The sequence below is a fragment of the Spermophilus citellus genome (genome assembly GCF_964194105.1).
Source record: "Spermophilus citellus genome assembly, chromosome: 11".
NCBI classification, from domain to species: Eukaryota; Metazoa; Chordata; class Mammalia; order Rodentia; family Sciuridae; genus Spermophilus; species Spermophilus citellus.
Genome location: NC_138192.1, coordinates 68,584,132 through 68,609,527, shown reverse-complemented (window position 1 = coordinate 68,609,527; position 25,396 = coordinate 68,584,132). Strand labels below are relative to the sequence as shown.

At 36.9% G+C, this 25,396-nt stretch overlaps 1 protein-coding gene across 4 annotated transcripts in view; it reads left to right on the top strand.

Annotated features, from left to right (window-relative positions):
• The window catches only part of GRB14 (growth factor receptor bound protein 14), a 116,588-nt gene that overhangs the window by 55,902 nt on the left and 35,290 nt on the right, over positions 1-25,396 (top strand). For all 4 annotated transcript variants that reach the window (XM_081262081.1, XM_081262082.1, XM_081262080.1 and 1 more), the window contains one exon: positions 16,109-16,265. In XM_081262081.1, coding sequence (XP_081118207.1) covers positions 16,109-16,265 — 157 coding nt within the window. The remainder of the gene's footprint in view (positions 1-16,108; positions 16,266-25,396) is intronic.

Genomic DNA, 25,396 nt, shown 5'->3' with positions numbered 1-25,396 from the left:
TACATGTTACCTCCTGAAATTAATATGTTAATGAATTGCCTTATGATGTGTATAATTACCAACTTCAAGTCTGGAATTAGCTTAGGCAAATCCTTTAATCTTCCTCTGCACCTCCACCAACTCCCATATGTTCCAGAAAACATTTTATGTAGAAAGCTATTGTGTGCAAGTGTGTGTGTGTGTGTGTGTGTGTGTGTGTGTGTGTGTATGTGTTTGAGAGAAAAAGAGGGGTAGAGGAGCAAAATAGATCAGGAGAGACAATTTGTACCTGGAGCTCCAGATTGGCATATATCATCAAGAAAACATTTTAAGATCCTGCACTGTAAACTCCCGCACTGTAAAGCTTAAATTAAACACATTATTACATTTATATTGTTTTGTAGAACAAAGGCCAGATGTCCATGTCTTGATTCCATGGGTAGACATGTTCCATGCCTCTATTAGATTAGCATTATTTTGAACATTATTTGCAAGCATATTTACATTCTTTATCCAAATTACATTTACACAAGATTGTCATAAGCACATAGAAATCTTCAGAAATCTAAGGAAAAAAGCCACATTTTTTATAATATATATTTTCTTAATATTTAAGTCCTTTTGAAAATCATATAGTATAATGCAGTGTCATTTATAAGATCCAATTCCCCATTCATAAAAGGATGATAGTTTAGAACTATCTTCTTCAAATGATCAGAGTCAATGCTATAATTTTCCAAAAATCATTTTGAAGAGGAAAGAATACAGATCATCGTGTCACTGTTTATCCCAGAAACTTTAAGTAGGAACAAAATCTGTGCAAACCTGCTTAGTGCATACTCTGGGAGCCTAGATGCCCCTCACCCTGACCAGCTTTATGGGTTGCTTCCACTTCACCCAGTTTTCCACCTTGCACTTCAAGACACTTAGCATTTGTGTCTCTACTTCTACTCCCAGGGCTGTGCTCTGTGACTTACAACTACTCCAGGCTCCTGTTTGCTTTTCCTAATGCTGCTATTGAACTGCTATTATCTATGTCCCATCTCAGGCTCTCTCATCCTAAAGCCTTCTAAGACTCTTTTCATATTTGTCTTCCCAGTGTTTTAATTCAGAGTCAATGGACACGTCATTTGTCAATTTGGCAACTATCTCCCTGGGACACCAATTGTTAATATTACCTTTTATAATATTTGAATCGTATTTGCTGTCTCTGAGGTATATTTTATGTTTCTTGGCTGTTCACATTTGGCTTTTAGTCTTCCTGTATCTTTTTTAATTTTGTATTCCTTGCAATATTTGTTTTTCAAAACTTTTTTTTTAACAGTTAAATTTTGCTATTTTTATGGGAGCAGAGCTCTAAATAAAGTACTCTGTCAGTTATAGGCAGAATTTAATTTCATTTAACCAGAAGAGTGAAAGGACAGTAGATTAAACAAGGAAGAGATTTATTTTTCTTTCACTTTATAAGAAGGATCAGGCCAAAGCTGATGTAGCACTTTTACAGTGTCCTTAGGCAACCAGGTTCCTTTTTGCTTTTATTGTTTCTTTCCTAGTCTGGGTCCTTTTACCTTTTATAGAGAGAGAGATGCATATCTCCAGCCACCCTGTGCACAGTCTTTGCACAGACAGTGGGAAGGAACAAGGGGAGGCTGGCTAGTTTTATTACATGTAATTGATTCTCTGGAATAACCAGGAGCTTCTACTTACAGGTGGGATTGTGTCATCCAGGGAACTCTGACATGAAGGGAAGTTAGGAAATGCAGGTCTGAGTCCAGGAGATAGCTCTCTTCCGCAGAATCAAGATTTAATAGGATGGAAAAGGAAAGGGAGGCTGTTGTGGGCAATTAGCCATCTCTACTACAAGTGCCTTGGAAGTCTTGTTTCATTGATGTTAACATTATGATGCCCAATATAGGATATGATTATGCTTTTGAACAAATGCACTCCATGACTTGTATGGGAACACTGGTGTGGTCAGGGGGAAAAGCAGATTTCCTGGGAGGAGGAGGTAATGGTAGTTCACTGGTTGAGTTTAGATGGTGTGCTTGCCTGGTAGATGGTGGTGAAAGGTAGTGAGTATCATTACTGCTCTTCCTACAGAGTTTACATTCTTTTCAAACCTTGATTTCTTTCCTTTCCTGGGGTCACTTAGTTGAGAATTTACCCAGGAAGACTGCCACTCAGTACTGTTTTTGTTCTTCACAAAATGTTTTCTTTCCTGAGAAGTGAATTTTAGGAAGGGGGCCTTAGTGGAGATTGTGTGGTTGTGAGTTCGAAACCCTCAGTTTGAGCTCAGCTCTGTCACTAATCTGCAGTGTGACTTTGAGTGCATTCTTTTAAACCTTTCTGAGAATCAGTTTCTCTGTCTTCAGAATATTGATGCATCCTCACGGAATACTTGAGGGGATGAAACATAAATGTGCAACTGTACTTGAGCAAAAAACGTGAATTCCTCTTTTCCTTCCACCTATGCAATGTCATGTTTTTCTTAATTTCAGATCTTATAGATCTCCCTATTACTAGAATTTAAATTCTCTGTACTTCATACTTTGAAAGTAGATATACAAAAGAAAGTTTTCTTGTAGCAAATGAATGTAACAAAAAAGTGTTGTTTTTCATTTAATCCCACCAGAGAGAAAGAACATATAGTTTTCAAATGCTCATTCCCACTGCTCCCTTTCTTTAACTTGAGAAGGACTCTTAATTTGAAATTCAATCCAATTAATATGTGCTGAGGACTTTTTGTTTTTTAAATCAACATGAGAGGTGGTTAGATTATTCCTCCTTTCAAAATCTTGGGGATTACTAGTCAGGGAATTTTAGGTTGTTTATTTGAGGGAGAGAAAAAATGTGTCTGGCATGAAGACTTGGTTCAGCAGATAAGAGGAGGCACTAGAAGGTTAGCTTTTTGACAGTGGGGGCTGTATCACCTTTGATCATCACCAGACCCAAGTATCTAGCACTGAGAAGGAACAGAATTGGTATTTACTGGTTCATCATCCCTAATCGGAAAATCCCAAATCCAAATGCTCCAAAATTTGAAATGATTTGAGACACTGTGATACTGCAAGTGGAAAATTCCATTCCTGACTTTGTGTGATGGGTCATAGTGAAAACACAAGTGCATTAAAAATATTATAGAAAATCACCTTCAGACTATGTGGGCATGTGTGTGTGTGAATCACAAATGAATTTTGTGTGTAGACATGGGTCCCCTCCCCAAGATATTTCCTCATGTATATACAGATACTCAAAAATAAAAAGAAATCCTAATTCTGAAACATTTCTGTACCTCAGATTTTGGATAAGGCATACTCAACTGGTTATAACCATTAGTTGAATAAAAACAGTTTCAATAAAAATAAGTTTGGGCTTTTGTGATACTGACCTGCTGTTGTCATGTTCTTCTCGACATCTGTCTCCATGTTGCTTTTCCTTCATTTTTTCCCTGAATTTCATCCCTGAGATAAAAAGCCTCCCACTCTGGACTTTCCATCACCTTTATCCAGCTCTAGCTTGCTGCTGTGGGCAATTTGGTCCATTCACTGTGCTCCACACAGACCAATAAAAGTAACAACAGCTGCAGTCTGTTCAGGACTGATTGTACATTCTCTTTCATCCTCATAAGCACCATACAAGGTTCGTGGCCAAACCCGTTTTGGATGAGGAAAATTGGCTTGGAGAAGTTGAATGTCTTCCCTGAGCTCCCCTTAATAAGTGGCAGAGGCAGGACTGGGATCCAGGCCTCTGGCTCACCAGCACAGGAGGCACCTCTCAGAGGAGACACATATGCCCCCATTCCACAGCGTGCCTTTGATGCCTCTTCTTCTACCTGTGCCCTACTCATGGGCCACGCCTCACCTCTCCTGCAGTCTGCCTTTTTCTCTCCTATTTACTTTTCCTTACTGTGCCCTCAATCTTGCCTCAAAGACATCATGACTGAACGGACATATCAGTGTCTTAGAACAAAATGTGTCTCTAAGTGGTCTCTTGGAACTTATTCCTAACTGCCTTATTGTTTTCCAGAGTTTATCATGGTAATCCCTAACACTGGATGCTATCAGTTTGCCAGTGTTTTCCCCACTTTGCCCTATGAGGAATCTAAGACTCATAGCTGATAATAAACCTGTGGTCTAGAATCTGATCACAGAGTGGGCTCCAGAGGCTCCCAGCCACTGTGGGCACCTGGACTGGACTCCATGAAAATAGGCACTGGGTCTCATATTATTTTGTAAACTATAATGCCCATGCTTGGCAGCCAAGGCAGATTAAAAATAGCTGGGCTGATGAACGGTCTCAGACTGTTGCTTGGGGCAGTCTGTGGGGCTGGCTGTCCTGGCCATGTCCCAGTACCCTAAGCCAAATCTTAAAAATAAGAATCTCTTTTTGGCAGAAGAAAGAAGCAAGAGTTTTGGTAATTTCAGAAACTAAACTCCCTGAAAGGATAAAGATTTCTGCCCCTGTACAGTAGTAAAAATGCTTACTCTTAACACAGTTCCAAAAGAGAATTAAAAAATTGTTTTGGCAAAAACTGCATTGTCAGAAAGTGATTATCACCTCCTCATTATTCATACGTGATATAGCCTCCTGCATATTTGCTCATACACATTCAAGTGTATTTGAGAAAATATTAGGACTATTATTTTGTATCTTCTAAAATAAAATCAGTTTATGTAGTTCTTTCTTGATTTGAAGAAAAAGTTAGACATGACCATTCTAAATTCCAGGAGAACCTCAAGTTTGAGTCCTGGTAATGATTCCTGGTAAGGCCACACAAGCACAAATGCACACGAACAGACATTAATGTGTGTGTATCTATAAACATAAACAACATTAATATGTGTGTATGTTACATATATCAAAATACATGGAAATCATTTATCTTAAAAAGCCAACTAGTTAAGAATTAAAAAAATATATTTCAACTTTGTTATAAACTTGTAATTATATCAAACAGGAATTCCATAGCCTTAACAATTTTATGATTGAAAATTTCAAAACAAGGTATGTTCATTCTTTATTTGCACCAACTGAGAATAAAATCTCCCTCTGCTGGCTGTTTCAGTATTTGCAATTTTTCTGGCAAGATAGTGAAAAAAAGTGAAAAAAAAAAAAAAAAAAAAAAGAAAAGAAAAACAGCTTTTATTTTTAAACATTCCTAAAACTAAGTACTTAGGGACATATATGTATATTTAAATTCTAGTGCTTAGTTATCTAATACTTTTACCCAAGATGCTGAGTAGAAGCAGCAGCTTAAAGCAGTATAAAAATTGCTGGGCTGGGCTGGGGAAATAGCTCAGTTGGTAGAGTGCTTGCCTCACATGCACAAGGCCCTGGGTTTGATCCTAAGGCCAGGTTCCGTGGCTGGCCTTGTAGGGTCTAGGCTAACTGGAGGTTCCTGGACAAAGTGGACCCTCTCCAGCCTCAGCTTCTTTATATTATATAATGAGAGGATTTCAGTGTATGTTCTACAAGAAGCTTTCTAACCCTTAAGGTTTTATGATTCTGAAAGTATTGATACCCTTTCTTTTATAGGACTATATACATGTTTTTCAGTGATATAAAATAAATATTTAGAAAAAATATGATTAAAATGACAAAATGGGTATTCTAGTGCTATCACAACGTGGTGGTGTTGCATACTATAATAAAATTTAGAAAGTAATACCCTCAAGTGTTCCAAACATACTGAACTTAGCATGTTTGATTGATCGGATACCTTAAATTACAAAAACATTATTTTACAGTCTTCTGATTAAGTATAACACACAGTTGATAGTGTGTTATATCCAAATTTCAGAGAGGTTAAATGTTAAAAAAATATGTTTTAAAAAAAAATCAAAGAAAAAAAGATAGTTTCTGAAAGTGCTACCATTGATGCCAGACTGCTCAATAATTGCAATAGTCTGATGTGTCTTGAACAATTTTAAATAGTACTTTTCTCTCTTTATGTTTTCCTCTTCTCTGGTCTAAACACTTTTCCCTCCACCCTCCCAACTTGTTCTTCTTTCTCACTGTGTGAACCTGTTTTTAACTTTTTCCCTTAGACATATGTTATGGTTATTCTGGGAATAAACTATTGCTTAAAAGCTGAAATGAGATACTGTAATAACATTGCATCAAATATAAACATGACTAGTGGTTTTCCGTTTTAAATATGAATAAGCATTAGCACTTGTGAGGTTTTTTTTTTGTTGTTGTTGTTGTTTTTTGTTTTGTGATTTATTTCAAAGATGAATTAGTCAGTATTGGCCTCTCAGCAGGAATTGCCTAAGTTGTAAAAACACTGACAGTTCAGAGAACACTCGTTGATGAAGTCGCTGGGAACATTAGTGCGAGATTTGTGATTTGACACCCTCTTTATTTCTCTATTATTCATATTGAATTTATATCCTTAAAAATAATATGTGTGTGTGTGGGGGTTAGCACAGGATAATTTTTAACTTAGCTTTTAATATTTGCTTTTTTAATAATGAAATTGGATCACTATCTTTTGCCTTTAAAAATACTTTTAGTTGTAGATGGATACAATACCTTTATTTGATTTATTTATTCTTTATGTGGTACTGAGGATAGAACCCAGCACCTCACATTTGTTAGGCAAGTGCTCTACACTAAGCTACAGCCTAGGCTCCCCCCCCCCACTTTTTTGGGTGGTTATTGTTGCATAACAGAGCAAACTGAAAGGGCTTACAGTTACTCTGTAAAATTGAACCCCCATTTGAGTTAGGGTTTCTCTATCCCTTGTAGGAGACAACCTTGAGGGAGGAGCCCTCAGCAGGGATCTGGCCTGAGATAAGGAGATCAGAAAAGGTAGACCAGGAAGAAGAAGCTGAGTGGCATGGCGGGGCTTTAAGGAACTATTCTGAGCCTCTCCTTGCTTGAAGGCCGTTTTGCTTCTCTTGGTTGGAAGCCTAGATATGTCATGATTCTGCAGTGTCACTGACCCAAGCTGTCAGGTGTGGCAATACTAATCCCTTTGCTTGCCAAGTTTAGGGGATTTCCAGTAGTGAAGCTGTGTTGGATTCTTCAGCCTGATGGCTGGATGGGAAACTTAGAGTACACCATAAAACTCCATCATTGCATTTGGAATTCATATCCAGAACTCTTAGACACTCTCCTTGGATCCCCAGTAATATGGGCGTCTAGTTCTGAATCAGTTCATCTCTTTATTGAGGCATGCCTTGTATTTTTCCTATTGAAACGTAGTAACATGCAAATAAATACCAGGCCAGTGTTTTTACCGAGGTGCTGTGAGAATTATCCATCTGGTGACTTTAATAACAGATTCAGGGAAAAGCAGAATGAGCTCCAGTTATTGGGAGCTAGATGGACCTGCCTAACTAAACCCTGAGCTGCTTGCCTCTGCTTTCAGTTGTGAGGAGAGAAGGAAGCAGTTCAATCTGGTTAACCCACTGTAGTGTAGACTTTCTATTGCTTGTAGCTGAGCCCTTTCCTAAATGATTAAATCAACATAAGGTTGTTTATCCTTATTCTCTTTCCACTTTGTAATCATATTCATGTAAAACTGTTATTTTAAAACTTAATTCTCCATTGCCAACTGTTTTTAAAATGTACCCTGTAGTTTGCTCGTCTTAAAATGATCCCTTTCTGTGGTGGCCCCTTCACCAGTTTGTGCTGATGGAAGCCAATGTGCCCAGCCCTGGGTGAAGGCCCTTTCCATGGGGCTGCTGGCCCTGTGCCTCACCTCCTCACCTGTTCTTGGTAACACAGTCCTTCCCCTGTCTGCAAGGTAGGCTGTTAACTCTTCTTGTCAAAATTGGTTTTCCTTCTTCCTTGATATTTTTGCTCATGATATTTGCCACCCTCAGATGTTTTCCTACCTTCTTCTCTAATTATCACAGGATCCAAGTCTTAAAAGGGGACATAAGTCACCTAATTCAGCTTTATTCACAAATTTTATGAACATGCCTTTGTTTTCTTGTTGGTCATCATGTATCTTTTCTTCCCTAACAGTTTCCAAATTTCTTGAGGTTTCAAAGCTGCTATTTTAGGAACATTAGTATTGTCTCACCCAGGGTTATACATGATGATTTCATTCCACACTGGAGCAATATTTTGATTTCCAGTGTGTGTTCCATGTTGTGCTAACCGCTGGGGATATCATAGGAAGCAACATTACCAGAGTCCTGGTGTATTGCAGCAGTCTGAAGAGCAAGGGTTATGGATGATGATTACATAGTTGTACATGTGTGGACATGGAGGGGCCTAGATCCACACTTGGAGGGTCATTAAAAGCTCTCCCACAGATACAATGGTTTGTTTGAGATCTCAGGGAGGAGAATAAATAGAAGGCAAGGACACAGTGTTTTAGGCAGAAGTAGTTGCATGCTAAAGGGCCCTATGTTGGAAAGGAGCATAGGTCTTTCAGGAAACAGAAAAAAAAAATGTGTGGTTGGAGTGAGAGAATAAGGAAGAGATTGTAAGGAATAAAGTTGAAGGGTAGGTTAAGGCTATGGACCTGCTGTGTCAATCAATTCCTATAATCATGATACTGGTCACAGTATTTATTTTGAATCAGCTACTTACACAGGTATTGTTAATGCTCATGTAAAATGTGTTGTTGAATATCTTCCTTGAAAGGGAGAATTTAAGACTTTTCTTGCTACCTGATTTCTCTAAACTATGTACTATTTTGCTCTTAGTAAATATTTGAGAGCTTGCAAAATAATACAGAATGGCAATAAGAAAGCAACAGCTTTTCTTGAGCTATTAGGGTCTTTTGGAACAGTCTTTGTTTCTAAAATATAACATTTAAAAAACACTCTTAGAGATTTGGAATAAGTAATAATGAATATGTTACTTCCCATTCCTTCGAGGGAACACACTGAATTGCTTAATTCAAAATATCTAAGAATGTCTCCTCTTATCTTACAACACTGCATTCCTTATTTAGAAAAATATAAAAACCCAGGGCTACTCTGACCTCGTTATAAAAATATTTCACATGCTTTAGGTACATTGCCTATCTATTAAAAACAATAACAAAACAATCTTAAAACATTAGAATCCTACTTTAGTTGGATGATAAACTTTTAAAGAATAATAGAAATAAGCTGCGCTTTGGAGCCTTGTGCATGGAAAGTTTCTTTGGGACTTGTTTTTTATTTTAAAATTCCTATTAATTATTTGTTAATAGTACATATAATTAATAGAAATAAGAAATAATTAACAAAATTATGTTTTTGCATAACAATATATACTTTTCAATATGATATCATCATATTTAATTGGTTTAAATTTTTTAAAACTAAATATTAATTAACTTAACTTATTAAGTTAACTTATTAACTTAAAATTAAATTTTAATTTTCCTAAAATGGAAACTTTGATACAGAAGATAACCAGTGCTAATTATGACCCAAATATCTTTTTTCTTCACTTTGCTCTTTTTTTCTTTTCCTTCATTTCATCATATGGATTTTTGCTCATTTTTTTTTTCATGGTTACTCTGTGCCTGTTTATTTATTTTTTCTTTTTTTCCTGCTGAACAACAATAGGTCCCTCTTCTCTGTACTATCCTCTGAAGAAACAAGGATAAGTGGAGAAAAACCTATGGAGTATTAATTACTTTCCAGTCCTGGCAGGTCTGAAGCCCCCTTGCTGCTCTGTGGAGCTGTTGAATGACCAGCTGAGAACTCTGAGTTCACTGCAAATATTCCAGAATGGACCCAGATTGACAGGAGCTGCCTATCCCATTTCATCGAATTCCTTGGGGTCATCAGGGAGGAGAAGAAAGGCTGATTGCTTAGTCTTTAATCAGCTTTTCCTTACAGCTTTCCAAACAATTCGTTCTTGGAGTCAAAATTTCAGAAGATTGTTTGTTACAGAGAGATACTGAGAATGCTCTGGGAACACGTCTATGCTTATTGAATTGACTTTCAATCTCTCTATCTTTTGCTTATTTTTAAATATTTTTTTAAAGAAATAGCCTATGGCTTACACTGTAAATGTTTTATCTTTTTAACCTAGAGACTTTAGGGCCTTCAAACTTTTCCCTGAACATTATAGTTTTTTGTTTTCTCACTGTATAGTAATATTGTTGTCTTCTACTTTAAAAATAGGTTCACTTTTGATTCTTTTCCTCCACTTACTTTTTATGGAGCGCAGTCCAGTGGAGGAGTTGGTATGTAAAGTGCATAAAGACACCTCGATAGGACATGTGCCCAAACACAGGTGGGCTTCACCCACATTCCAGCACATCCCTTCAAGGGTTCCTGTGGCTATTGAATTTTCACTGCTACCTGCCACATGCTCCTAGAGCAAGATTTTTTTTTTAATATTTATTTTTAAGTTTTAAGTGGACAAAATATTTTTATTTTACATTTATGTGGTGCTGAGGATCGAACCCAGTGCCTCATGCATGCATGCTAGGTGAGCACTCTACCAATGAACCACAACTCCAGCCCCTAGAGCAAGTTTTGAAGTTGTAAACTACTCTGCAGGTCAAGATTGTCATGATTGCCAGCAAAACAGTGGCACCGAAGAGTTCCCAACTTAGGTGGTGTGTACACCCCTGGCTTCCTTGGGAGCCCTGTCTACATGCTAGTGGGATGTAATAAACAGATGTTATCTGAGCTGTACTTCCCTTATTAGTCACTCTTCTCCATCGATGAAACAAGGTTCATTAGAGTTATTTTGGGCCCGGGAAAATTTTCTTCCTGTTGGCATGCAATTTCAAACAATCTTATAAAGTGTTATGAGTAATACTCTCATACTTTTAATTTTTTTCCCCACTTTATAAAGCAAACTGGAAATTTGGACCACTGAACTGGAAATATATAATATCCCTTTATTAAATAGCATGATTATATAAACTTAAAATCTTTTTCTCTGTCAGTATGTGGAGGAAACAGTATACTGATATTTCATTCTAAGGATTCTTAAGAAAAGGTCTTTGGTTTTTACAGAATCATGAAAGTTAGCATTAATACATATTAGTCAGAGAGCGTTTCTGATGAGTTGACTTTTTTCCTGAAACAGGAAGACTGAGCATACTGAGCATACTTTTGCAATAGGAACACTCAACTCTTCTAGAGACATAAGGCTTAGATTGATATTTCCCTTTTAACATATTTAAGGGAGAAATGGATATAAATAAAATAGTTTTTAACAGTGGTATTCCACTGGTAGTGAAAAAAGTCTTCATAATGAGATCCACTGAATGAATCTCAGAGATGACAAGATTTACTCCTGTGCAATATTAACCTAGGTATAATTACACCATTCATAGACAAATGTGTATTTTGGATAAATATCAGCATTAAATAGGATTTTTAAAAATAAGGGTTTGAAATGGAGTTCAAACAAAAGTCTTAAGTTTTTCTCTCAGTAGATTTTATTTATTTTAGAAATGAATATGTGTGCTTATGCCAGAAGTTTAAGTTGGCCTACACCCTCTAAATTTGTGTCTTTCAATTCTCAGCAATTTATTTATTTTTTCACATTTGCAGTAACATAGTCTGAACAAAACAATGGCATTTCCCGATTGGTTAGTTAAATTTCTCACTTTCCCCAATTTTACCTCCTGCTCTGTTCTTACCCTCTTTTCTATTCTGGCTGAGGCTTCAGAATGCCCTAGTTTTACATGTTCTTAGCCTCTTTAAAGTAGAAGACAGAGCATGTAAAATAAGAGGCATGCTTCTGTGATCACAGGTGATGAGCTTTTCCTGCAAGAAAATACATGGGAATAGTGAGGAGGTGAAGGGAACCTTTGCAGTAGCCATTGGTCATTCTCTCCATTCCTGGCCTGGTATGTGCAGCAAGGAGCTGCAGCAGTGACTTACCATTGCTCCACCTGAAGGAGCAGTCCAGAGTGGCAGCCTGTTGTCCTCTTGGAAGTGGGCAATTTTACATTGCTTTTGCCAGAAGCACCCACCATGCTTGGTCCAGTCAGTTTGACTACACCAGCGTGAATGTATAGTGGGAGCATCCTTTAGAATGCCACCAGTTTTCTAGCACAGATGCAATACTTGCAAACATAGTCTACCCAGGTGCAAAATGGGCCATGCTGAGACTACAGAAAGATCCCGGCATCTTAGTGACCTGCATGTGTTAGGTAAAAAAGTAAATGCAGATTCGGAGACAATCATAACTGGCTTCAAAAACATTTTCATGATCTTGTTCATATGACTTTATAGCCATCTCAAAGATTAAAACCCAGATTTGCAACCTGGAGTCAATTCTTACCTAAAATTTTTTTATGATGAAAAATTGCCTGTCTGTTTCTACTGAAAAGAAGTTTAATTTTCTAAGAATAGAAATTTCAAGTAAAAATCATGTACTTCATGACAGAAAATATTTCTAAGGTAAATGTTATAAATAGGTTTTGAGTACTTGTTATGGGCAAAATGCTGACAGGTTTGCAGTGAGTCCAAAGTTCACTCACTCTGAAGACTTTTATTAAGCCAGCATTGCCCAGGCTAGTTCCCCATGATACAGTCATACATGGTGAATAAATGGAGATTTTCCTTAAAGGAGCTTGTTAGCGTGGCTGAGAGAAAGACACGCAGACAGATAATTACAAAACAAAATCACGTGAAAGGGCATATTACAAAGCCTTGGGTAGTTAGGGTAGACTTTCTGGAGACAGTTCTATTGGAACTGTGGTCAAATTTATGTAGGAATTGGCCAGAGGAAACATGTTATTGGTGATGGGAGCATTGAAATATATTCCAGGTGGAGGATGTCACATGTGCAATCAAGAAAGAATGAGTTGCAAGTGTTTATCACAGAGTGACGTATTCCATAAGACACTAATCCCATAGAGGAGGGCTCCATCCTCATGACCTCATCACTCCCAAAGGTCCCACCTGCAAACACTTTCTCTTTGGGATTAGAGTTTCAACATAAGAATTTGGGGTGAAACAAGCATTTAAGTTTTTGCAGTATGGTTTATATACCAACAATGACTAACAGTCACAGCTTTGGACTACTGTCTTCCCAGGTTTAAGCCCAGTAGAAAAGAGGGTCCCTTCTATGGTTATGGAACAGCAATTTGCATTGGCTCTGGCTCTGAGTAGGTCATTTGTCTCTGTTAAATAATAACTGCTGTCAGGGGCATCTGGATACTGAATGGTCAAACTAGGAAATACCTTCCACCCTGGAGCAGAGGTTGGAGTGGAGGCAATTATGTACTTATAAATTGGCTTTAAAAATTAGAAAGAAAAAAAGGCTTTTGAAAAGCCTTAGTGTTTGTGGCATTTATTAGTTTCTTTAGTATAAATACTTCCACCGTGGCTAATTTGAAGATGCCTGACTTGCATGATTCCTGAATGTTTAACAGTCAGCTCCTGTAGGCCAGTTGCAGCAGCTCCAGCACACCATCTCTGGGCTGAAGGAAGAGCTGCCAGAATCACAAGGACTGCAGGTGAGGGAGGGCATGGTACTTTAAAAGGAAATCAAAATGGTGCCATAAAGAGGGGTGGTGCCAGGTACCCAAAGCCAACAAGTAAGTTTGTACTATTCCATTTTAGAATTTGTACACATTCTTAGGTAATTTCTTTGGATAACAGTTTTAAGGACCATATAAAATTCCATTCTGTGAAAGTTTACCTTTCTTTTACTGTTGAATGTTTAAGTTGGTAGAATTCTAAATAATACTTCATTGGACATGTCAATGCCCAAAGCCATTTTGTACACTTAGCACAGGTTTGTTGAGATAGTTTGCTTATGTGCAATTACTACGTTCAAGGAATGGACCTTTTAATTCTTTTAATAAATATTCTCTAATATATGTACAAAATAGTTTTACCACTTTATATCACTCCCATCATTGTAGGAAAGTAATTATTTCATTATATTTTCATTAAGTATAATTAAAAAAATAATTGATAGGACAAAATTGAATATCACTTTGTTTATCATTTGTTCAAATTTCTAAAAATGCAGACATTTCAATGTTCTTACAATAGGCATACTTCTTATATTGAATTTTCCTCTCCTTTCCCAGTTGTGTGTTTATATGTAATCTTACCATACTATTGTCATAGATATTTATCTTCTTTTACTTAATTAACACATAGAATAGTTACAATTGGAAATTCTTGAGCCCAGAGCTCAGCTTGATAAATGTTGATGGGATATTTTATATAAAACTCTGATTCTGTATAATTGAGGGTAACACTGGTTGATCTAATAGATAAATCCTAATATACAGTGAGTCAGCACAATAGAAATTTATCTCTTGCTCATGTTAGTGTTTCATAATGACTTTTCCCAGTTAAACATCTTCCTCGAAGTCATTTAAGGACAAAACCTCATTCTTTCCCATGATTTTCCTTTTCCCTTGGGCTATCCACACAGCTGTTTCCATTCAGTGGGGGAGAGGTGAAAGGGACTAGGGGATGAAATTTGGGAGAATTTTATGGCATCCTGGAAGTGCAGCAGTCCTTATGCACACATTCCACTGACTCAGACTCAATCCCCTGGCAACATTAATTGCAAGGAAGTAAAGAAAAAGGATGTGGTGAGCATCTATCCAGTATTTGCCCAAACTTTTATATCTGAAATGGAAAAATGTTTTCAAACAGTCTGATTTTGTTCCATACTACATAAGTGCACCTGGGAATAAATCACTAACATTACTGGGATTATGTACAAGATTTAAATATGGAATGGGAAACTTAGAAGTATTGATAAGAGATATATAGATTTTTAAATAGAGCAAAGTGGTGGGGAAAATTTTTTGAATAATCATTGAATGGCTTTTAGTTTAGACAATGCAAAAAAAAAAAAAGTGGAGTTTGTTGGACAAAGTGACCTTGACAAATAACTTTTGGTTAGGTAGCATTCAGTGTATAAGAAAATTAGTATAATCAGCTCAACTAGTAAACTGGCTTATTATAATGTTATTTTAATTAAATATTTTAGTGAAAAAGCTGTTTATGGATTGGGGAAAATCTTTGCAAATCACATATATGATGAAGGTTAGTATATAAAAGAACAATCCTTACAACCTGATAGCAGAAAAACAATGGGCAAAGGTCCTGAATATACATTTTTCCAAAGGAGACAGAAAAAAGTCCAACAAGTATATGGAAAGATGCAGATCATCACTAACCATCAGGGAATGCAGACCCACTATGAAATATCACCAAAAAGCCCTTAGGATAGCTGTTCTGAAGATAAGGGAAGTATTGGTGAGGATATAAAGAAAGGGAAATGCTTATACTGTTGGTGGGAATTTAGATCAGTTCAGGCATTTTGGAAAACGGTTTGGAAGTTTCTAGAGAAATTAAATACAGGATGACCATATGACCCAGATATCCCTCTTCTGGGTACACCCAAAGGAAATAAAATCACTAACTCTTGAAGATATTTGCACTGCCACATTTATTGCAACGTTATCAATAATAATAGCCAAGATATGGAAACAATCTAAATGTTCCATCAAAGGATGAATAGATAAAAAAAACTGTGGATGTATGTATATACTCAGTTGTATATGCACATAAAAATACAAAATGGAATATTTATTAAGCTTTAAAAAGGGAGATTCTGTCATTCATTACAACGTGTCTGAACCTGGTGGAAATTATGCTAAGTGAAATAGCCAGACATAGAAAGAAAAATATTGCATGATTTCAGTTGCACATGGTATCTTCTTTTATTAAGAAATTAAAATACAGAAACAGGGACAGAGTGAGGAGAAGGGGAATGGGAGACATAGATCAAAGATACAAACTAACAGATATATAGGACAGACATTTCCAAAGGTCTAATGTATATCACGAGGACTAAGTTAGTCATTGTATTTGGAATTTTTACCAGATGAGTAGATTTAAATTGTTCTTGCCATACACAAGAAATGGGTAACCATGTGAGAGGATGGATGTTAATTCACGTCACCATAATAAGTATTTAATTAGCTATATTTATCTTAAAACATCATGTTGTATACCTTTAACATATGCAGTAAAATTTATTTTAAAAAATCAAACAAGAATTCTCATTTTTCCATGTGTACAGGTTGCAGGATCACATTGGTTATATGGCCACGCCCATTTGAATCAAATGTATGATATGTGAAGATCATTGTATTGTCATGGGCAACTAATAAAAAAAATCAAACAAGAATATTTTAGCTCTCTTTTTTCTCCTTACACAGGTGATTAAAGTGTACAGTGAAGATGAAACCAGCAGGGCTTTAGAGGTACCCAGTGACATAACTGCCCGAGATGTTTGCCAGTTGTTGATCCTGAAGAATCATTACATCGATGACCACAGTTGGACCCTTTTTGAACACCTGCCTCATATAGGTCTAGGTAAGTTTACGGAATCATAATCTTGCATCATTTTTTGTGCCCTGAAGGTCATATGGCAAAAATTTTCTTCAGATATATAAAAGTAAACAAAAGGGAATATGATCAGATCTTTTCTTTACTTTTTATTTTTCATTGTTGGTCATGAAAGTATCACCAAATAGAAACAAGAATAGAAATATTATAAATTTAGCATTGTTCCTTGTTTAAATAATGATATACCAGAATTTTAGAACTAAACCATAGAGTTTAAATCTCCCCCTCCTCCTCCCCCTCCCCCTCCCCCTCTCCCCCTCCCCCTCTCCCCCTCCCCCTTCCCCTCCCCCCCTCCTCCTTTGTTGCACTATGTTGCCCAGGCTGATCTTGATCTCCTGAGCTCAAGGGATTCTCCTGCCTCAATTTCAGGAGTATAGGTGGTACACACGGCCATGCCCAGCTCTGAGTTCAAATTGAAGGAAAGATAAATCTCATAATGATCTTTGGAAACACAATGAAACATTTTTTTTGAGAAGTTGACAAAACAGAATGTTATTTGGACTATTTTTTATGTTGATGGCAGTATGGGCAATTATAAGTATCCATAGTGGTTATCTTCCCCCGCCCTATCATCCCTCCTTTCTTGTTTGTTTTACTCTTTTTGTGGTGCTGGGGATCAAACCCAGGGCCTTGCATGCTGTCTACCAATGAGCTATACCCTCAATTCCCAATGGTCATTCTCTCTCTTTTTTGGGGGGCGGGGGGTACTGGGGATTGAACTCAGGTGCACTTAACCACATACCCCAGCCCTATTTTGTATTTTATTTAGAGACAACATCTCAATGAGTCACTTAGTGCCTTGCTTTTGATGAGGCTGACTTTGAACTCATGATCCTCCTCCCTCAGCCTCCCCAGCCAGTTGGATTCTAGGCGTGTACCACCGTGCCCAGCTTGTCATTCTCTTAATAGTGATGTTACCATAGATTTTACTTGAAAATTATAAAGAACTCCTTTACATTTTGAGGATATAAAGATTAACCTTTTCAATTTTTTAAAAATTTTATTTGTTCTTTTAAATTGTATTTGACAGTAGAGTATTTTGTCCTATTTATACAAACATGGAGTATGTCTTATTCTGCTTCAGATGCTAGTCTTGTGAATGTACACAATGTTGAGTTTCACTGTGTTCTATTCATGTATGTACATAGGAAAGTTGCGTCAGATTTAAACCATTTGTCTTTCCTATTCCTATCCTCTCTCCCTTTCCTTCATTCCCCTTTGTCTAATCCACTGAACTTCTGTTTTTTAATTGGAAATGAGGTTTTGTATTATGAACCATGGTGAGTTTTTAAAGCTTCTTTTAATAAGTTATAAAGAATTCTCCCTAAAGGGAGACAGGGTTTGACAATAGTTTTATTCCCTGTTTTTTTATAGATATTGATTTTAAAAAACATGTTTATAGATAAGTAGATGAGAACGGAAGGAGTTTGTTATGACAATACTATTCAACTCTTTGAACTCTGTATTAGTTTCCTGTGGTTGCTATAACAAATTATCACAAACTTTGTTGCTTAAAATAACAGAAAATTTTCTTTTACACCACTAGAGAAATCAGTAACAGTGGGTTGAAATCAAGGTGTCAGCAGGCGTGTACTCTGGGGAAGAGTATATTCCTTGCCTCTTGCAGATTCTGGAGGCTGTAAGCATTCCTTGGCTCATGGCTGCCGTACACTAATCTCTCTCTGCGTGTCTTCTCCTCTTCTGTCTGCACCAAATATAATCCCTCTTTCTTATAAGGACCCTCCTAGATAGTCCAGGAAAATCTCATTTTGAAGATCCTTAATTTGATCACATCTGCAGTCTTTTTTTTTTTTTTTTCATAGAAGGTGACATTCACAGGAATTCAGATGGAGTTATTTTGGGGGGCTATTATTTATCCTGTTGCAAATTCCTTCTCATTATACATTAAAAACTTTAGTAATAAGTCATCAAAATCATTTTAAATAACTTATCATTGACAGCTCAATTACTTCCTTCAATTTGTTTGAAGAATTGTGAAAGAATTTTATCACTAGTCATTAGAGTCATTCACTTTCTCATCTGACTGCCAGTATACAAAATTGTCCCTTTGTTTGATAGGTTCCAGGGTTTACACCCCAGAGAAGTGTTTCCAAAGTAAGGTTCTAGTCAGATGAGAGATTTGCCATTCTCTGATGAAACAGAATTTTAAAAAATGATATCGGCAGAAGTGTGTTCTTAGGAGGATTCATATTGAAGAGACCCTTGTGAAGTGGATGTACCTCACGCTGCCTACATTCCCTGAACCCTTAAAAAGTGTTGGTAGACTTCGGGTTTGATGACGGCTGTCCTGGGACATGTCAGAAACCCGAGGAGAGGACAGAGTGAAACCTGTGGAAAAGAAGCTAAAATAGTTCCACAGTCTCCATGGGGATTTGGAACCTGAGCACCTCTGCAGTTGACAGCTGATGAGTTGCAGCAGTGCCAGCTGATCATGACAGCTGAGTGAGGATGGTTACATACCTGCCAGAGAGCCTGCGTTCTGAGGCAGTCTAGTCTGCAGTGGCCAGCTCGGCTCCCTGTCTCCTAGGACAGAGAAAGCTCACTGTGTATTTTCCTCATTGTCCTTTCTGACTAATTTAACTTTTCTTTGTGATAATCAATCTCACAAACTATGATGCTCTCAAAAGATATCTGCCATATCCCAAATTATTTAATTTACTTATACTGACAAGAATATAGCTTTTATTTAGCATCACATATAGCCATAGTATCTCATCCTCTTTTCTTTGAAGGGGAACTTTAAAATTATTCTTTTGGTTATAATCACTACAATTTATCCCTAGCAAATAGCTTTGAAGTTCAGTGACATAGATCTGCTCTGCAAATCGAGTAGCAGTTTTCACTGAGAACACTGAAAATTATTTATACTAAAGAATGAAATGTACAAGTCTTTTATTGGAAAAGTTTAAAATGGAACATTGCAAAATTAATTTGAGCTACATACTAAATTTAAACATATAACAATATCAATGTATTTTTACATTACTATGTTTTCTAGAAGTTGCTGAAATAAAATCAAAGATTTGAGCATAGTATCTCCTGGTGTCATCAACAATGCTTTAGACCAAACAATGAGAAGGAATTTTAGTTCTGACATTTTCTTTTTTTTTTTTTTTGCATTTATATTATATATTTAAGCAAAACAGTTGCAAACATAAATTCTACCCAAATGCTAACATGTATAATATATACAGCCTCCAGTTCTTTGTCTAACAGTGTAATAGGAAAATAACCGTTATGGAGGTGCTGTGGTTTCCTGAACACCAAATATAAACAAATATGTCTTTGAAATGTTTTTGTTGTTGTTATTGTTTGTGCTTTTGACAAACCTATAAATACTCTTGCAATATATATTTAATCAAGTAATGGAATTAAGAAACTTTTTTTGCATTTGCATATTAAAATGAATAAAAAGAAGTAGAATGAGGTTATTTTTTCTTCTTTAAATATGATATGCAGTGACAGATATCCTTTGTCAATAGAATGACTCCTGACACCTCCCTATAAGTCTTCAATGAGTGCCATTGATGTAAAGAACCAAAGGACAAACTCTTTGCCAAAAGTTTGGTGACCAGCTAGTTAGCTCTGCATGTTGTTCAGGATACATCCTTGACCTCTTTTGGACTAGAGTGATAAGTTTTCCATTGATAAAATTTATGATGCTGGAGACCAAACCCAAGGCCTTGTGCAAAACAGAGAAGTACTCTGCCTCTGGCTACACCCTCAACCCTAAAAAATATTTTCAAATACAAAAATAAATCAGTTCACTGTAAATAACTGAGAAATAAACAATAATCTTAAGAATTAAACATAATTATCCATAATTTCACAACACTGAAATAACTTCTGTTAGCATTAAAAATGTCTTTAAATAGTTTTCCTACTTTAACAAACTCTCCTTTTGTTCTCACTTTTGTAGACTGCTTTCTTTTTTATTTTTTTGTGCATAAAAAATCCCTTGAGTGTTCTTTTTCTTCCCCCCGCCCCCATTTCACTTTATAGATTCCACATAATGTAGGAACATAGGAACTTCCCCAGCTTCCCTTGGCTGTCTTCCCTAAACAGTTTAGCAAATATTTACATACAGGTTTATACTGACTTTTGTATAGTTTTGTAGATCCTGGAGACACAGTATGTAGTAGGGAAAGAAGGATAAGAACGTTAATATTTGTTATCTCTTAGGTGTCGATAAACTCCAGGGAAGGAAGATTGGGTGAAGGACAGCAAGTGGAGGTGGGTGGGAGAGATGTGCTTTAAATAGAGGCATGGGAAGACCTCTCTAAGAAGGTGGTGCTTGAGTGCAGACCTGAAGCACACAGCAAGCAGGCCAGAGGGAGATTGTTGTGGATCCAGGAGATGGGAAATGGAAAGGGCCCAAAGTGGCAATGTGCTTGTACGCAGGAAGCAGCCCAGAGGCTAGTGTGCCTTGAGTAGTGTCTCTAAAGTGGAATGTAATGGCAGAACACAGCATAGAGCCACTAGAGGACCAGATCCTATAGGGCCTCATAGGCATGGAGTAGTCCTGGATTTTATCCTGAGAAAGAGAGAGAGAAAGCAATTAGGGGTGTCTGAGCCCAGAGAGCAATATGATCTGATTTAATTTAAATATATACTTCTGGGATGGAAATGTAGCTTCGTGACAGAACACTTGCCTAGCATGTGTGAGACTCTGGGCTGGATCCACAAAAGAGGCCAGAATTAAAGTTTTGACCCTTGGAGGATAAGCAACTTTGCTTTGCTTTTACAAGCAAACTGCCTGTGGCTTATGGAAATTATCCCTGCCTCTCTTTCTCATTTGTGCTAGTTGTGCATGACCCATTGTGCCCCATTTACATGTATTCTGCATATTTATGAAATTTAGTGGTTTTGAGAGATCTTGAGACCTTATAGGGAAGAACATTTAGATTTTCAGAATAGAAGAGAGTTGAGGGTTTTTCTCTCGCTCCAGTTGGTCAAAGCTCATGTTCCTAGGATTATGCGGTGGGTTTGTTTCTGTCTCATTCTACATCTCTGTCACTCATGCATACTGTAATCTAAATCTTGAATTCCAAGAACATTTTCACATAGCCTTTCTTTCCAAGGTGATACTGATGTTACTAAGATCAAACTGAGCCAATCTGGTTCACTTTATAAAAAGGCTGATAACTTATTTTATCTGAACAACACAAGAAATCATGTTGGAAATAGCCTGCTCTTGAATTTGTATAACTTAGTAGTAATATTATGTTTGGAACTTTGAATTTAATAGCAACATGTCATATCTTCTGATCATAATTATTAATATATGCTGCTGAGAATTTTTTTTGAGCTAGTGCTCAGAACCCAGAGCCTCATGTATGCTAAACTCACACTGTGCCATTGAGTATCCACTCAGCCTGATTTTGAGAATTTTAATAGGCAGAATAAATCATTGAAAGCAACTAACTACCCCAATTTTGTTCTCTGAATTGCCTAATTTGAGTGCATGTTATACTGTGACTCTAGATGTACACACTATTTTATAGACATTGAATTTTTTTGGCTTCTCATTATTTGTTTATGACAAATATTCCACATCTACAGTTCTCTCCAGTCAAAAATAGCCATCGAATTTTAAATGTCACTGTATCAGCAAATATTTTCCCTTCTTTTATGTTGTAATATACCAGATTTTGTAACTGGTGTGCTTTGCTCAATAACCACTGGATGTCACTATAGCTCCTCCGATGGAGTACTCTTTTTGTATAATCACTGTTAAGAGGAACTTGGTGGGGGAGTGGACTTCAGCTTCAAGTCCTCTGGAACTTAATGGGATCCATGTTTGTCTTGTTCCCATTTTGATTCCTAATTGAAGCCATGGTACAAAGCAGTGGCAATTAGCACATACCTCCAGCACATACCTATAGACTCCTTGGGAAAAGGAATTAATTGTATTTTAGTATTATTACTAGGAACAGCTGAGATTTCCATTGTGGATATCATTGTAGAGTGGCTTTAATAAGCAAAATGAATGACTGGAGGCTTTTAATGAAACTGTTTTTATGTGTGCAGCCACGTCCACGTGATCTCTTTAAGACAAAAGCAATGTACAGTGCAGGGAGGGGACAGTTCACTGCTTCCTGCTTTCAAGTTGCTCCTTCACATTTTTTTTTTCCTTCTTAACTAAACAGGCAATGTTTTCTTGTTTTCTGGGGCTGATAGGTTGCTGTGCTTTCTGTGCTGTGTATAACTTACCAACTCTCAGATTTGTGGTCACCTTTATCACCAGCAAAAAAAAAAAGTCCTGAAGCCTTTGGAACATGTGATGTATGGCTCCTGTATAGTGAACCATGTGCCCTGATCTTGCAGCTTTTAAAAGACCATAGTGTCCTGATAGCACACGTAAGTCTGGAAATGAAAAAATACTTAAGCAACAAGAATACGAATTGCTCTGCCTGCATGCACCTCCTGATTCAGCCAATTTTCCTTCCATGTGTTCTCATAGCTTCGGCTGCTTGAGTTCAGATCCCACCAGTTCTCTTCTCAGGATTCTGTTCCTAATTCTCTGGCTTCTAGTTGTACCAAGGTTATCTCTCTGAATGCAGACCTGATTCTTATGCCATATGGGGCCAATTTCCTCTGTGGGCCTTATAGTACCTTGTGACCTGCCTGCCCCTTGTATCTGCAGCCCATGTCACATCTAGCCTCACCGTTTTCAGTTCAAGAACTGCCTACAAATTTCTGATGCACTGCAGTTTCTTCTCAGTGTCCTTGCTCCTGCTGTTGTGATTCCCAGGAATCCCTTTTCTGCCCATGTTTATCTGACTTACTACTATGCATTTTCCAAGGCTTAGTTATTTCAGCTAGCCCTTTCTTTAAGATACCTATGAAAACAAAGTAAAAATGAAACCTTCAGCTGTTCAGGGTGAGTGACAGCTAACATAGTACCACAGTCTGAGGAGGTTCAAAAGAAAAAAGCAGTTGGGAGCCTCTTGCACTCAACCTATCATAGTCACCTTTTCCGAGAGCAAGTAGGGAGACACATCTACCTCCTTCACAGGAGTGTCTCCCCCTAGATGCACACTACTGGTGCTCTGAAGCTATTTCTTGAGATGATCAGCACATTTGCTGGAACCATTTGTTCTCATACATCCCTTGGGAAATTGCAAATCCTGAAAAGCAGAGAGAAGTATAGGAGGCCTTAGGAGTGTTGGCAATATTTTGTGGCCTGGGAGGTACTGCTCCCACAAGTACATGCTATCTTTAGGAGTGGGAAACAAGCACTTTGGATAGGAATTAGATATTAGGCTATTCAAAGCAAATTATTTACAATATCAATTAACCAGGAAAGTGAAGCTTAATGGTATAAGAGAAGAATGTTATAAATTATTGTATATTCATGAGCTACAACATTTTTGATCATATAGCTTTTGGTTATGTTTTTGAAGTTCTTCTTTAAACACTGATGTGGGAAAATATACAATTTGTAATGATGATTAAATAAAAATAGCATATAAAATATATAATGTTTCCTAAATTTTATGAAAAATGCACACACATACCCTCTTGTAGAACCAGAGAAAAAGACAAGAGGAGGTTATTCCAGATTGATATATTTAAACATGATTTGTGACTACCACTTTTCTTTTCTCTAATAAAAATGTATCCTTTTAGTAATAAGAAAATAAGAAAAATAAGAAACAGAGACAATTTTAAAATAAAGAAATTTAAAAAGACTTAGCTAAGTTATCTTCCTGAAGCCCCAAAGTGGGCCAAATTCTATACCATTTCCTACAACTATCTTAATAATCATATTATTAAAATTAGACAGTAATTCCATTGGAACAAGGACTCTGCACTTACATACATCTTTGAAATTCATGGTCAAAGAGAAATAAGTGTGTTTTTAACTAAGTTGTACTAAACTGTAAAATATTTATATCAAATAATTTAAAGAGTCAGGCGCAGTGGCACACACCTGTAATCCCAGAGGCTCAGGAGGCTAGGAAAGAGAATCGCAAATTCAAAGCCAGTCTCACCAAAGCAACTCAGTGAGACCATGTCTCTAAATAAAATACAAAATAGGGCTGGGATGTGACTCTGTGGATGAGTGCCCCTGAGTTCAATCCCTACTACTACTACTACTACTACTACTAATAATAATAATGATAATAATTGTTATTATTTAAAGAATGGATTGCAAAAATACAGAAATGGAAGAGGCTTAGAAAGGAGGCCAAAGAAACCACATGGCATGCCCAGCTGGAAATTTACTCGGAATCCTTTAAGGATGCACTGGATAGCTTGGATTATATGGAAGCTGTTTATAGAGCTTCTGATATTTACCCAGTCATCTTCAGATAACATATATGCAAACATTTTGTGGAGAATAAGGCTTTCTATGAATGTAAGTGGTGATTTTGGGGTCTGAGTTAATACAAAGCGTATTTCAATTCACTGGAGAACCAACTACAGGGCTTTTATAGTCATCAAGCCAAAGTGTCACAATTTTCCTATTATCACACTCGGGGAGATGAATCTGGCAGTGGCAATTTTCTGGGAGATCCTGGCGGTATTAAGTAGTATTCTTAGGTTAAGGAACCTTTTAGAAATTGAGCCCTGTTTTATTCTTTGCTTCTTCAGTTTTTGTTTTGCTTGGTCAGAGGCTGTTCATTTTTATCTGAAAATAAGATTGACAAAAACGTATGTAGTTTCTACCCAGTGCAGAGAAGTACAAGGACCATTTGTCTCCTGGAGTTTCCTGTAACAAAGGTATACAAAGAATTGTTTTCTGGGCGAATTAGAGGTAAAAGCCACTTTTGTTTCTTCTCTTATCAAGTGATGAGAAGAGTAGGGACTCAGGTTTCTATTGAGCCCCACACTGTACTTTCAGTAGATTCAGCGAAGAAATCCAGGCAGAAGGTCACAGGTGAGCACTTTCCATTCTAGGAGGATTGAGGTTTTTTAAAAGACTTTGAAGTTAAATCAACAGTTTCAGAAGAAACTTTTCTTTCTTCTTCTTCTTTTCTTTTTTAGAAGTAAAGTTCCTGAAAATTAAACAGAATTACACATAGGTATCATTATTTGGTACAGTTTTTTTTTTCTATTGCCATTAGACC